This window comes from Camelus ferus, chromosome 25, assembly GCF_009834535.1.
Source record: "Camelus ferus isolate YT-003-E chromosome 25, BCGSAC_Cfer_1.0, whole genome shotgun sequence".
In the NCBI taxonomy this organism is placed as follows: Eukaryota; Metazoa; Chordata; class Mammalia; order Artiodactyla; family Camelidae; genus Camelus; species Camelus ferus.
The window spans coordinates 31,681,694-31,695,587 of NC_045720.1; the positions used below are offsets into that span (position 1 = coordinate 31,681,694).

Genomic DNA, 13,894 nt, shown 5'->3' on the forward strand with positions numbered 1-13,894 from the left:
GCTGACCAAACTCCATATCCTCCATTCCACCTTCTAATCTTATCATTTCTTAGTTGCTTACAGGGTAATCAGCTTGTTCTCTGCTCCTCCCAACAATCTTATTTCATGCTCTCAATTTTCCTTATGCTATTTCTTCTAAGGGGAATGACCTCTTCATAATGCCTTATATCATTTGTTTTATTCTATTATTCTTTAAATCTTTTACTGTTCTTTCTTTACCAGACTAGGTTAGAAGTTTCCTAAGGGTAGTGACTGTATTTCCTGCTGCATCTTTGAACTCCATATAATGTCTAACACCATGCTTTGTGTGTAGCAGGCATTTAACAAATATTCCTGAACTTGATTAGTACTTTACATTTTTCCTCATCCATATTTTATTGTGTATTTTAATACACACAACATAAAATTAATCTTTTTAACCATTTTTAAGTGTACAGTTTTGTGCTGTCATGAACATTCACATTGCTATACAACCATCACCAACCATCCCTCTCCAGAACTTTTCTTTATCTTCCCCAGCTGAAACTCTGTGCCCATTAAACACTATCTCCCTTCTCCTCCATTTCCCGCAACTCCTGGCAACCACCATTCTGCGCTCTGTCTCCATAAATTTGACTACTCTAGGAACCTTATAATAAGAGGAGTCAGGCAGTATATTTGCCCGCATGCAACTGACTTATTTTACTCAGCACAGTGTCTTCAAGGTTTATCTCTGCTGTAGCATGTGTCAAATTTTTCTTCCTTTTTAAGGTTGAATAATATTACATTGTATATGCATATACAGTATAAATACCATATTCTGTTCATTCATCTGTCATGGGTTGCCTTTTCACTCTGTTGATAGTATACTTGATGCATGGAAGTTTTAAATTTTGATTAAGTCCAGTTTATCTGTTTGTTTCTTTTGTTGCCTTGATTTTTAGTGTCATATCTAAGAAATCATTGCCATGTTCAGTGTCATGAAGCTTTTCCCCTGTTTGCTCTTACTGTTTTTAAATTTATTTTGAGTTAATTTTTGTATATGGTGTAATGTAAGAGTCCAAATTCATTTTTATTGCATGTGGATGTATGTAGTTTTCCCAGCACCATTTGTTGAAGACTATATTTTCACCAGTGAATAGTCTTTCCCTCGTTTTTATTTCATTGAATGATCTTCAACTTTACTATTAGAGTTGTGACTATAGTAAGTTTTAAGACCTTTCTTTCACTGTCTTGTCTTAAAGGCTACTTGCTTGTGCTTTTTTCCCCACTTGGAAATAAAAGAGGGAGGACCAGGGAGGATGTATACATTGAAAACACAACCATCATTTATCATCTATCTTCTTATTAGCTGCTTGTTTAGACTTAGTAACCCTCCTTGCTCCTCCTTCTTCAAACATTGTAGAAACGTTAGAATACTTTGTTAATCTTTTTAAAGACCCCTTTGTAGGTCTGAAATTTTGTTTTTAAGTCACTTAAACATTCTGGACTTTTCCTTTTCTGTTAAATGAGAATATTGAGGTAAATGATCTCTCATGTATCTTTTACTATGGAAATCTTGTGACTTTAAGATACTTGTGAATGGCTTTTTAACAGTAAAAATCATGTGGAAAGTGGAATGGTTTTATTATATCAAAGGAATACATTAAAATTGATAACCCCAAGAATATATTTATCACTTTGTCTACAGTTTTGATATTTTCTCCATAGATGAACAGAAGTTTTAAACATAACTATGATGAGTTTTTCCCAGTGGTTTAAAAAAAAAAAACTTAGTTTCTAAGTATTATTGTAGTTTGTAGTATAGCCATCTTTACTTTCTTTATGTATTAAGAAGAAAGGACATAAATGTTCATGTACATGAAATTTGCACATGAAGAGAGAGGACCACCAAAAACCAGGTGAAAAAAATAAGCTAGAACAGAGACAGAAAGTCAGAGAATTCTGAAGCCTAGAAAGGGAGTTTTTTTGATACTTCACCCCTGAATATATCGTTGAGAGGTCCATGTTTGTATATTCTGCATGTGTATATATTAATTGATTGCTGAAAAGCCATTTTTTCCTCATTTCACCTGTTGTGTTGATTGTATAATTGTATATAAACTTACCTGTTAAACTACAATTGGTTATAATATGATTGAGTTAATTTTACTTTGTAAAATTTTTGTCATTGCCATATTTGCCTCTTATCTTTTTAAATAACATTTATGTGGGAACAACCTGGAGGGATCTCCAGGGAGCTCTGCTGGGTGAAAAAACAAACAAACAAAAAAAATCCCTAAAGGTTACATAGTGCCTGATCCCATTTATAGAACATTCTTGAGTAACAAAATTACAGAAATGAAGAACAGATAGGTAGTTGCCGGGGTTAAGGACTATGAAAGGACAACCAGGGGATGCCTGTGGAGATGGAAACATCCTGGATCTTAGCTGTACCAATGTCAGCATACTGGTTGTGATATTTTACATGTTACCAATGGATGGAACTGGGTAAAGGACACAAAGGATCTCTGTATTATTTCAGGTCCATGCAATGATCTCAGAATAAAAGGTTTAATGATAGCTAACTAACTAACTAACTGAGTAACTAACATGTGGGAATGAAAATGATAATAGCGAGTATCTGTCAAGTGCTTGGTACATTTAATTAAACTGGATTACTGTTTTCATATCTTTTCAAAGAAAATGATGTTTTAGTGATGTTGTTTTATCAGGAACTATTCTAGAGCCCAGGAGAGAAGTTAATTCATTATATACAGTGATTTCCTAAGAATACTAGGGATTTATTCTCTCAGTCAAAAAAAGGATGACAGGGAAGACTTTTAAGAGTTTTTGCGTTTTGAACTATCTGTATATATTATCATTTGTACTAAGTTATTAATACTAAATCAAATCATTAGTGATATATTAAAGTGGTATATTACCTTTAAAACTTTTCATTTGGAATTCTGACTCATATTTAGAAAGAGAAATTAACATCTTGGCTGTGTCAAGTGTTATTTCAAATCACAGCAGTAATTCTATATATACTTAAATATTCTGGATTGCAGAAGCAAATTGGACTTCTGCTAGCCATTCTGAAAAGCAATGCCTATATAAAACTGAAATTGGAAGTAAATCTAGCATGCAATAGCAAAATTTGATGGACTAATTTTTCGTTTGTTTTGGTGGGGAGGTTAATTTATCAATGGAGACACTGGGGATTGAAGCCAGGACCTTGTGCATGCTAAGCATACACTCTACCTCTGAGGCATACTCCCCTCCTTGCAATAGCAAAACTTGAGGATATATCTGTTGATATATCTGTTTAACCAGGGAGTGTCCTTAGTTTAGTAAAAGGGTTAGAAATGCAGTCTTCTTTGGAGACTGATTTAAAATGATAGGTAAAGAATGATGTGCTCAATGAGCTACAATTCAAATAGAGGAAATTTAATGGGAAATTATTACATTAGTAGCAGATGGACTTCCTTCCTGAATTGCAATCTTACCAGGAAATCCTAGAATAGCTTAAATTTGTTTTTCAGATTTAGAGTCTGATAAAGAGAAAGATAAAGAGATTTGTTTACTTGGTGTGTTATTAGGGTTCTTACTGTGTCTTTTGGATATTTCATTTTTACTAGGCTATTTTTATGATTCCCACAAACCCACCGCCAACATTCAGAAAGCCAGAACTTTGGTCTGATGATTTCACCGATTTTGTTAAAAAATGCCTAGTGAAGAATCCTGAGCAGAGAGCTACTGCAACACAACTTTTACAGGTCAGTGTGTATGTCTCTAAGGGTAGGATATTTTCTTCATACCTTTTAGTTTTCTGACATTGACCAGAATTTCTGTGAGTTTCATTAACTGATTTCTAAAGATGTAAACCTCCCAGGAAATGTGGATTAATTTTGAAACACACGCACACACATGTGCGAGTGCACACGTGCGCACACACACACACACACACACACACAGACACACCCCATTCTTCTCCTGTATGTTCTTTCCTCATTTTTTTATTTCTGTTGCCAAGTTCAGTCTTCTGCCTCCCCTGCTCCCTTCTTTTTTAATTTTTGTTGTCAAGTCTTTCCTCCTGAAGTTGTTTTAAAATAAAACTTCCAAAGGATTCTCATTTCAGAAATGAGTTCTTGTCTTCATTGGTACTGCTTCTTACATTTTTTTCGTGATGTATTATTCCTTGACCCAGAATTTCTTCTTTGACTTTTTACTCTGTAAAATACGTAACTACAAGATCCCTGAACTCCTTAAAAAGATCACCTGTTATAAATACTGGTTACAAGATTACCTAAATGAAGAGGTTCAGTGTCCCTGTGCGATTAGACTTTGTATCCAGAGTTATCAGGAGGTTTTTTGTTTTTTTTTTTAATCTGCTTTGACATTAAATGCAAATACAAATAAGTTAATACTTTTAATGAGTATTTGTGAGTCTTTATTTCCCCAGCAGAATTGAGTCAGACCTCTAAGCTAAGCTAAGTGTACATGGTAACAAAACTTAATATTTGTTAAGTGACAAAAGAATTAGAAACATAGTTCTTATAAAAAGTGATTTCTCCAGGGTACTATTTTTTAAAAAGAGGTATGGGAAATAGGCCATTAAATATAAGGTTTATTACTATGAAAATTTAACTTAATCTCCACAAAAGGCAATTTAGCAATATCTGTCTAGAATAAAATACCATATATTCTTTGACCCAGAAATTATATGTCTAGAAATTTATTCTATGGAAAAATTTAACCATGTGTGAAATAATGTGTAAAATTCTTCATAGAACATTGTAATAGCAAATGATTAGAAACAACATAAATATCTGTTAAAAAATTGGAAGCAATTTGAGGTCCATTGAGAGGAATGATTGGCCAAATACACACATCTGCACACACATATGCATATGTACATATGTCAATGCTCGTAGTGGAGTAGCTCTAGAAAAATAAGGAAGAAACTGTCCTCCGGAGAAGGTCATGGTATGGCTGAGAAGCAAGAGTGAGATGGAGACTTATTTTTTGCTGAAGGCTCTTTTGAGCCTTTTGAATTCTGTGTTATGTGCAAATATTACCTTTCAAAACTCAGTTAATTGAAACATTCATTTTGAAGATCACCAGCATTTCAAAGGAATTTTGATCACATAAATCAAGGGCCTGTTAGTGCTATTGTGAGTATCTAAATTATTCAGCCCTAAAGAAGTCAAGAAAGGATAGAGGGAAACAGAATAAGTGAAACAAATACTACAAAATATGACAATGAAAATACATCCAAATATATCTGGTAACTGATTTTTGGTTAATGTAACCAGTATTTCTTTTTTGTCTTTCTTCCTAATCTTTTGTGGTCTTTCTTAAGAAATTTTGTTTTTAACCTAAAGTTTTTAGGGTGAAAAAAAGCATTTAAGAAATATTCAAGTAAAATTCCTCTTAAAGGAGTTTTGCATGTGTCTTAAGTATTATATGAGTTAAATTATATTTTAATTTTCAGAATACAATCTTATTACCAAGTTTTCGTGGACACTTTTCTGTAATCTACATGTATAGATTATACCATATTGACTTCTAGATTTTGATAAAGTTTCTAAAAAGGAATTCATGCTGAATTTTTTATAGTGGTTTATTTTCTGACACAAAGTTGATAATTGTGTAAGTTTAAAAGAATCATAGACTGAAGGGATCCTTTGAGATTGTTGAATTGAACTCAGTAGTTTTAAAAACATGAGGATATTGAAACCCCACGGACAAGGTTCAGGTTCAGCGTAGTGGCACTAGAGTTCTTTGATCTGAAGATGATCCTTACACCTGCATGTGGGCAGCCTAGAACCTAAAAGTCAGCTCTTGCCATAGGCTGGGCTTCTGAAAGAATATTAGCTTGACTGAGATCTGCCATTATTCAAGCTGATTCATGGGCTTGGCTAGCACAGGTGGTCATGGGTCACTCTTTGAACTCCCATGGCCTGTGACTTATTCTTCATTTTACCAGTTCAGGTGAGGAGTAGAAACTCTGCCTACCTTGCCGTCCCTTCCATTTCTAATATAATTATCTTAAATAGTTCCTCTTTATATATTGAGATTCATATCAAACAGTGTTATGATGTTTGTTTTTGTTTTAATTTTCAAACAATTGTGAAAACTCAAGAGAATAAGGGAAATCTATTATATTTAACCTATTTTTGCTCTTTCCATTGTTCTTTCTCCTAATGTTCCAGAGTTCCTTCTTTTATTACTTCCTTTCTGTTTAGAAGACTTCCTTTAGCCATTCTCTCTTTTTAAAATTTTTAAATCTTTAATTTGTTTTCTTATTTTTTTAGTTGATGTATCATCAGTTACAGTGTGTTGGTTTCTGGTGCACAGCACAATGTCCCAATCATGCATATATATACACATACTCATTTTCATATCCTTTAGTCATTCTTTTTGGGTAACACATTCTCTTCATTCTCTTAGTTTTCCTTCATCTGAGAACATCTTGTTTATTCTTCACCCCTGAAGGAAATTTTCACTGCCTATAGAATTCTTGGTTGACAGTTCTTTCAACATTTGGAAAATGTTGTCCCACTTCCTTCTGACATCCATGGTTTCCTATGAGAACCCTGCAGTCATCTAAATTGTTCTACCCTTGATCTTTTTAAGATTTCTTATTTGTCTTAATTCTCTGAAGTTTAATTATGATGTGTCTTGATAGGGATTTCCTTGGGTTTATACTGTTTGGGATTTATTCAACTACTTGAATCTCTGGGTTTGTACCTTTTGCCAGTTTGAGGAATTTTCCAGCCATTATTTTTTCAAACACTTTTTGAGCCCTACCCTCTTCTTTCTAGGACTCTCTGTTGACACAAATGTTAGATTTTTTGTTTGTTTGTTTGTTTTAGTCCCATAGGTTCTTGAGGTTTTGCTCATTTTATTTCACTCTAGTTCTCTCTATTGTTCATATTGGGTAGTTTTTACTGTTCCACATTCTGATGCACTGATTCTTCCCTCTGTCCTCATTCTGCGATTGAGCCAGCCCATCCATCAAGTTTTTATTTTTCTTATATTTTTATTTCTAAATTTTCATTCATTTCTTTTTTATACTTCTAATTCGTTACTGAGACTTTCTAGTTTTTTTTTGTTTGTTTGTTTACAAGCATGTTTGTAATTGCTCACTGAAGCATTTTTATGATGTTGGCTTTAGAATCTTCTTTGGATAATTCTCATATCCAGATTGTCTTGATGTTGATACCTGTTTATATTTTTCTGCCTAAGTTGAGATTTTCCTGCTTCTTGTTATGATAAGTGATTTTCGTTTGAAACCTGAGCATTTGGGGTGTTTTGTTATGAGACTCTGGATCTTATATTTTCTGTGGTAAGAGGAGTCCTCTGACACTGCTTCAGTGGAGTAAAGGGAGCCGTCTTATTTCTGCCAGGTAGCGTTAGGATGGAGGAGTGGTTTCTTACTACCATGGGACAGGGTATATTATGTCCCTTATCAAAATTATATGACTTTTTCTTCATTTACGATTTTTTGCCTTCAATTCTACTTTTTTGGATCATGTTATTCTTGATAATTGTTTTATATTTGATTAATATTTCATTGCCTATCTTTGACTTTTAACCCAAGTTCTTTACAGTATTCTCCTATAGACACATAATTTGCATTTATTTAATTAAGTATATCTCATGTAGAAAGCATGTAGCTGAATTTATCTTATGAACCAAGTGGCTTTTAGTACTTGACTAAAATACTGTTTAATAAATTGTAATTCAACCCATTTATTCACATTGGTTTATGCTAATAACATTTTAGTCACAGTTACCGTGTTTAATTTTCACAATCTCATTTTGTTTTTTGCAGTTGTTGTTGTTCTGTTCTTTTCTGTGTTGCTTTGCATTTTAGAATTTTATCACCTGCTATTTTTTAAAAGCCTTTAAAAATACTCTTTAAAAATCTGCCAGTCTATCTGATAAAACTTCTCTTCTGGTTATCAAGAATGCTCAAATAATATGGCCTTGTTCTCTAAGTACCCTTTTAACTTTATTAACCAGTTCCTCTTTGTTTTTCAAAATCATGTCTGTAGCAGTTTGGTCAAGAAAACATTAGTTCAGATGAAGTCAGACATGCCGAGATTTTGAGGTTAGGAACGTTGAGCTCCATAGACTAATGGTAGCAGCACATTGTATAGTCAGTTCATAAATGCACTGCATGAAAGTAGGTTTGCTGTAGACTGGATGTACCATATGTATATTTTGGCATTTTGTAAAGACAAAATTGTGGCTTGGAGGATTGACTCATAATTTTTCCTGAGAAGATAAAAGTACACTACAATTTGAGATGTCTGTCCTTTTTTTAGAGAAATAAAATTCTATTGGTTCCCACTTTTTGGAGCATTGGTCTTCTTTCACTTCTGTTAGAATATAGTCAGTAAATCCTTCTTAAGAATTCTTCCATCAGATTCTGTATTTCCTCTTGATTGTGGCAGCTGTGTTTTTAACCCAGGTTCTTAATTCACATCTGTATTACTACAGTTTCTCCCCATCCTGTTTCATTTCCAGACTCTCCTGCGAGATTGTGCTATCATAGACATTCTTTTCCTAACACTATGCTCTTGCTTATGTAATGGAAGTGGCTGTCAGACAAAATTCAGGTATCTCATCCTAAGCATTTATCCCTCTTGTCCTACTGTTAACCTGTATTTAAACTCACAGGACACCATTTCTCTAAACAGGGTTTCTGTTTTGACTAGACAGATCTTCCTGTGGTGTTTTAATATACATCCCCTATCTTTGTGTGTGTGTTCATGCTGCTCATGCTTTCCCTTCTCCCTAAAACGGTCTGTTTCTTCTTTATGAGGGATCTGAGATTACCTCACCTTTTCTTTTACATCTCTTAATCATTCATGCTGTGCTGAGTCATCATGAATATGACTTATATGTCACATTGTAATTTTTTTATGTTTGCCTCTTATTCCTTATTCTACATAATAAGTTCCCTAAGGGTAAAGAACATGTCTTCAATTATTATTAATTTTTATGACCTTTCCACCAATGTTTCTCAGAATTTTTCAGACTAGGACTGGGGTTTCTTCCTACTTGCTCCTCCACCGTCCTCCAGGGCACTGTCTTTGTCTGTTTCCCAGCTTAGCAGAAAGAGAGGTCGTGGAAGAGTGCACACTCACAGGGGTTTAAGGCCCAGATCAGGAAGTAGAAAACAACGCTGACACTCACATGTCACTGGTGAGAACTTAGTCTCATAATCACAACCAGCTGAAAGGGAGGCTGAGAGATGTAGGACCTACCTGGGCAGCCGTAGTTCCCAGCCACAGCTCTATTTGGATAGGTGACTAGGAGTCTCCACCACAGGTATCTTGATAGAACTTAATTTATCTAGTGATCAGTCTAAAACTGCTATAAAAGAATTTATTGGTTCTTTGCCATCAATCCTAGAAATTTTTATAATCTGGTAAAATTCTTACCCATAGTTTTCCCAAATGATATTTTCACCATTTTAAAGCCTCTTCCAAATGTCAGTAATTTCTTCTTTAGCACTAACATTTTTTTAAATCTTTAATCATTGAAGCTTATGACTGGTTCACATTTCCATGTTGTTTTAATGTTTCTTAGCTATAATTCAGGGAAACTTTGAAGTTATACCATTGAATTTTACTTTTCTAGCATCCTTTTATCAAGAATGCAAAACCTGTATCGATTTTAAGAGACCTGATCACAGAAGCTATGGAGATAAAAGCAAAAAGACATGAAGAACAGCAGCGAGAACTGGAAGAAGAGGAAGAAAATTCGGTTCGTAATTACCCTCAAAAAGTTGATTTTTTTCTTTTGAGTTATTTTCCTTTAATTTTGTTTTTTTTCTTTAAGTATATCAAAAGCACTTCCTGTTTTATGGTACGACTGAGTACGCTTGTTCAGTAAATCTCAAAATATATTTTGTTTTCATTAAAATGTTTGCCATCCTTTTCTGATGTCTTAAGAATTAGTAATTAATGGGAGTGTAAAGTTGATACAATAGGCTTGTACAGTATCTAGTATCTAACTGACACTCTTTTTTTGTTAGATAAATATTGTCTTGAATTTGGTCAATTTTGTGTCATATCTTCTAGAACTTAACTCTTTAACTGGTCATCAACTGTGCTGTAGGTAGAGTACCACAATAGAAAAAAGCTTGAGTGACATGTAAGGACCAGTTCATTCCATTTACTTTATATTAGTGCATCAGTGCATTTTAATCAAATAAAAGTTGTATCTATATATCACATTTTATAATGTTTAATGTTTCTGTGCTTCATTAATGATTTTTCCCTTGTTTCAAATTACAAATGTTTTTTCTGGTTAGTTAAAGATGAGATATAGAGATAAATACATCTTGGTATCCAGTGAGCCATTAAATCTGATAACACAAATATTTTATTTTTATATTGATTAAAAATGTCTTTGATAACATCGTCTATATTTTCCCCTAGACGTCTTTTTTTTTGATCTTACAGTTTATGCATACAAATAGTATTATTTTGTTAATGCAAATTTACTTTTAATTTCAGAGACTGGTTACTCAGTTGGGATTTCTTTTGAAATTTTTTTACCCTTTTCAACAGTTTTTTTTTTTTTCAATTTTTTTCTTTTTTTGCAGAGGAGGTAACTAGGTTGGTTTGTTTGTTTGTTTATTTGTTGATGGAGGTACTGGGACTTAAACCCAGGACCTTGTGCATGCGTAGCATGCACTTTACCACTGAGCAATACTGTCCCCACCTCTTCACCAGTTATTAAACCTTGTGTCCTATGGTAGCCTAGGACAAAGACAAGTGTGCATCTTTGCAGAGCTGATTTATAATCATTTTCTTCAGATATTCATCTACATCAGTTATTCATTTGGCAGTGACTAGGGACTGCCTGGTGAGGCAGATGCTTTAAGCATAAAATGTTTTGGCAATAAATTCACCATTCAGAATTTTAAATAACATCCTCATAAAGGTTTGGTTTTTTTTTTTTTTTCATAAGTGATGTGGGATGATGTAAAGACCTTGGTTCTTGCTTTCAAAGGGTTTTATAGTTCCCACTCTGGGTTCCTGTGTGATAATGGATAAGTTATTTTTTTATTTCTCGCTACAAATGATTCACATCTTACTGTAAAGGTTAATTTTTTAGTGGGTTTTTCTGTAGTTTCAGAAGCACTTTTGTCATATTATTTCATTTGATATTTAAAAGAAGTAAGATTGGATATGTGTATATTATTACCCATTTTGCAGTTGATTGAAATAAGGTTAGGAGTCATTTACCAAAGTTCACAAAGCTGGTGAGGATCTAAGAATAAAACTACGTTTTTTTTACTTTTAAACTCCCATTCTCCTTCATTAAGACTTTATGCCAACTTTTCAATCAAATATTTATTAGTACTTCTGAAAACAAATAACATTGGCTTATCAAAGTTATATAATTTTTAAGAAGATTATGTTCTCAAAAAGTCTCTTCTTTGCCCTTCTGGGGTGGTACCCATTGGCTTTCCTTCACCTGATGCAAGCTTCTTATCAGTGCCGGACTAGTTACCTGCCTTTAATTAGCTGTTGTTGGACAGATGACTATTTTGTTTTTCTCTTGTCCTCCTATGCTTAATTATAGGCTGATTTCCATTTCTGATGGGTAGGGAACCATTGACTGCTCCAGTTGTTGCTAGTTTTTGGGGTTTTTTTTTTATTGAAGTATAGTTGATTTACAATGTTTGTTAGCTTCAGGTGTGCAGCAAAGTGATTTAGTTAGACACATATATATACACATATATATATGTATTTCCACATTCTTTTCCATTATATGTTACTACAAGATACTGAATATAGCTTCCTGTGCTGCACCGTAGGTCCTTATGTTACTCGTTTTTAAGACCTTACTGTAGTCACTTTGGTTACTTTCTGCCACTTTGGTGATTTCTTTCTTCACTCTTTTCCTCTGTTTCACTGTTTTCCTTTCCACTAAGCTCCAGTTACATTGATCTTCTTTCAGATTTTTAAATTATTTATACATGCCAATGACCTTTCCTAACTCAGGGCCTGTGCATGTCCCATTCCCACTGCTTGAAACACTCTTCTTCCCTGAGAAGTCATTGAATATAAAGGTTCTCATATTTTGAGCCTCTGCTTTAAATATCATAAGCTTGGCAGCTTAAAACAACACACATTTATTACTTCGTGGTTTCTGTAGATCAGTATTTCAGGAGTGGCTGAGTTGAATGATTCTGGCTCAGTCTCTCCTGAGGTACAGTTTAAATGTTGTTTAGAGGTGCAGTCATCTGAAGGCTTTTCAAGGACTGGAGTTCCCAGAGAACTCACTCATCTGGCTCTTGGCAGGCTGCCTCAGCTTCCTACCACATTGGACTCTCCACAGGGGTATTTGAAAGTCATCACAGTCTAGCAACTGACTGCTACCAAGAGAGAGAACAAGGAGGACATCTCAGTGCCTTTTGACATAGTCTCAGGAGTTACACACTGTCAATTCTACCACACTGTATTTGCTACAAGAAGTTACTGGTCATGGAAAATGATGGAGTAGTGAAATCTAAGAATCAGTGGCTCCTCAGAAGTAACTATTAAGTTGGCGAAACTAAAAATCAACCTTTCAAAACACTAGAATCTGGGAAAAAAAAAGCAGCCAGGGGGAGTGTTTAATGAAGAAAGGCAGTTAAGTTTTGGTAAGAAAGTGTTGTGGCATTTTTGCTTTACAATCCTGCCATCCCCAGTTTTTTAGCTCAGTGGCAGCCATGGGAACAGTGGTGGAGGTTGGGGTGGGAGAGGAGGAAGAACCTTGTTTTCAAAAGATTGTGCTTTTGCATTTTGAGCTATCTGGTAACTCCCTGGGGGACTGGCACAGAGGCTTGCCTTTGTTTTGGTCCCCTTGAACTGGAGCAGCTTCCTGGATGATGTCTGTCAAAAACATCTAAATCTTCTAGAGTTAATAAACACTTTCAGCAAAGTTGCAGGGTATAAGATTAACACACAAAAATCAATTATGTTTTTATGCACCAGTGATGAACAACGCAAAAAGGAACTTAAGAGAACAATTCCATTTACAATAGCATCCAGAAGAATGGACTGCCTAAGAATATACGTGGTTGAGGAGGTGAAAGAATTAGACAGTGAAAAATACAACACATTGCTGAAAGAAATTTAAAAATACCTAAATTAATGGAAAGATATCCCATTTTCATGGATTAGAAGACTTACTGTTGTTTAAATGACAGTACTCCCCAAAGTGACTCACATATTTATCCAGTCCCTATCAAAATCCCAGTGGTCTTTTTTTGCAAGAAGGAAAAGCCAGTGTTCAAGTTCATATGAAACAAGTGGCCTCAAGTAGCTAAAACAGTATTGGAAAAGAAGAACAAAGTTGGAGGATTCACTTTCCAATTTCAAAATGTAATACAAAGCTACAGCTATTAAATTGATGTGTTACTGACGTAAAGATTGACATATACACCAATGGAATAGAACTGAGAGTCCATAAACCTAGATATCTGTGGCCAGTTAATTTTCAATGAAAGTATGGAGATCATTCAGTGGAAAAAGAGCGGTCTCTAACTGTTGGTGCTGGGGCAGCTGGATTAGCCACATGTAAGTGATGTTGGACCCCTACCTCTTATCGTATACACTGACTTTTTACTATAAGGTCTAATAGGATGAATCAGTGACCAAAATGTAAGAGGTAAAAGTTTATCACTTTTCAGGCTGTTATTAGGACTGTCTTCCAAGTGCTTCAAGCTTCTGCCCATTGCCCTGTTCCAAAGCCATCCCATTGTTTTCGGTATGTGTGCACATCCAGGTGTGGGGAATTAGGTTCTACCTTTTGAATGGGGGACTGTCAGAATATTGAGGGCCGATCTAAAAAATCACATTAGGTTTTTATGATTTCTTTATTTTTCAAATAAGCATTTATTCTCTGGAGCCAAGCT

At 34.5% G+C, this 13,894-nt stretch overlaps 1 protein-coding gene across 2 annotated transcripts in view; it reads left to right on the forward strand.

The window, feature by feature from the left end:
- Positions 1-13,894, forward strand: part of STK3 (serine/threonine kinase 3) — a 233,307-nt gene that overhangs the window by 128,509 nt on the left and 90,904 nt on the right. Inside the window, exons 7-8 of one of the 2 annotated variants that reach the window (XM_032467979.1) lie at positions 3,600-3,737; positions 9,619-9,744. In XM_032467979.1, the coding sequence (XP_032323870.1) occupies positions 3,600-3,737; positions 9,619-9,744 (264 nt within the window). The remainder of the gene's footprint in view (positions 1-3,599; positions 3,738-9,618; positions 9,745-13,894) is intronic. The other variant, XM_032467980.1, reaches the window with a different exon arrangement.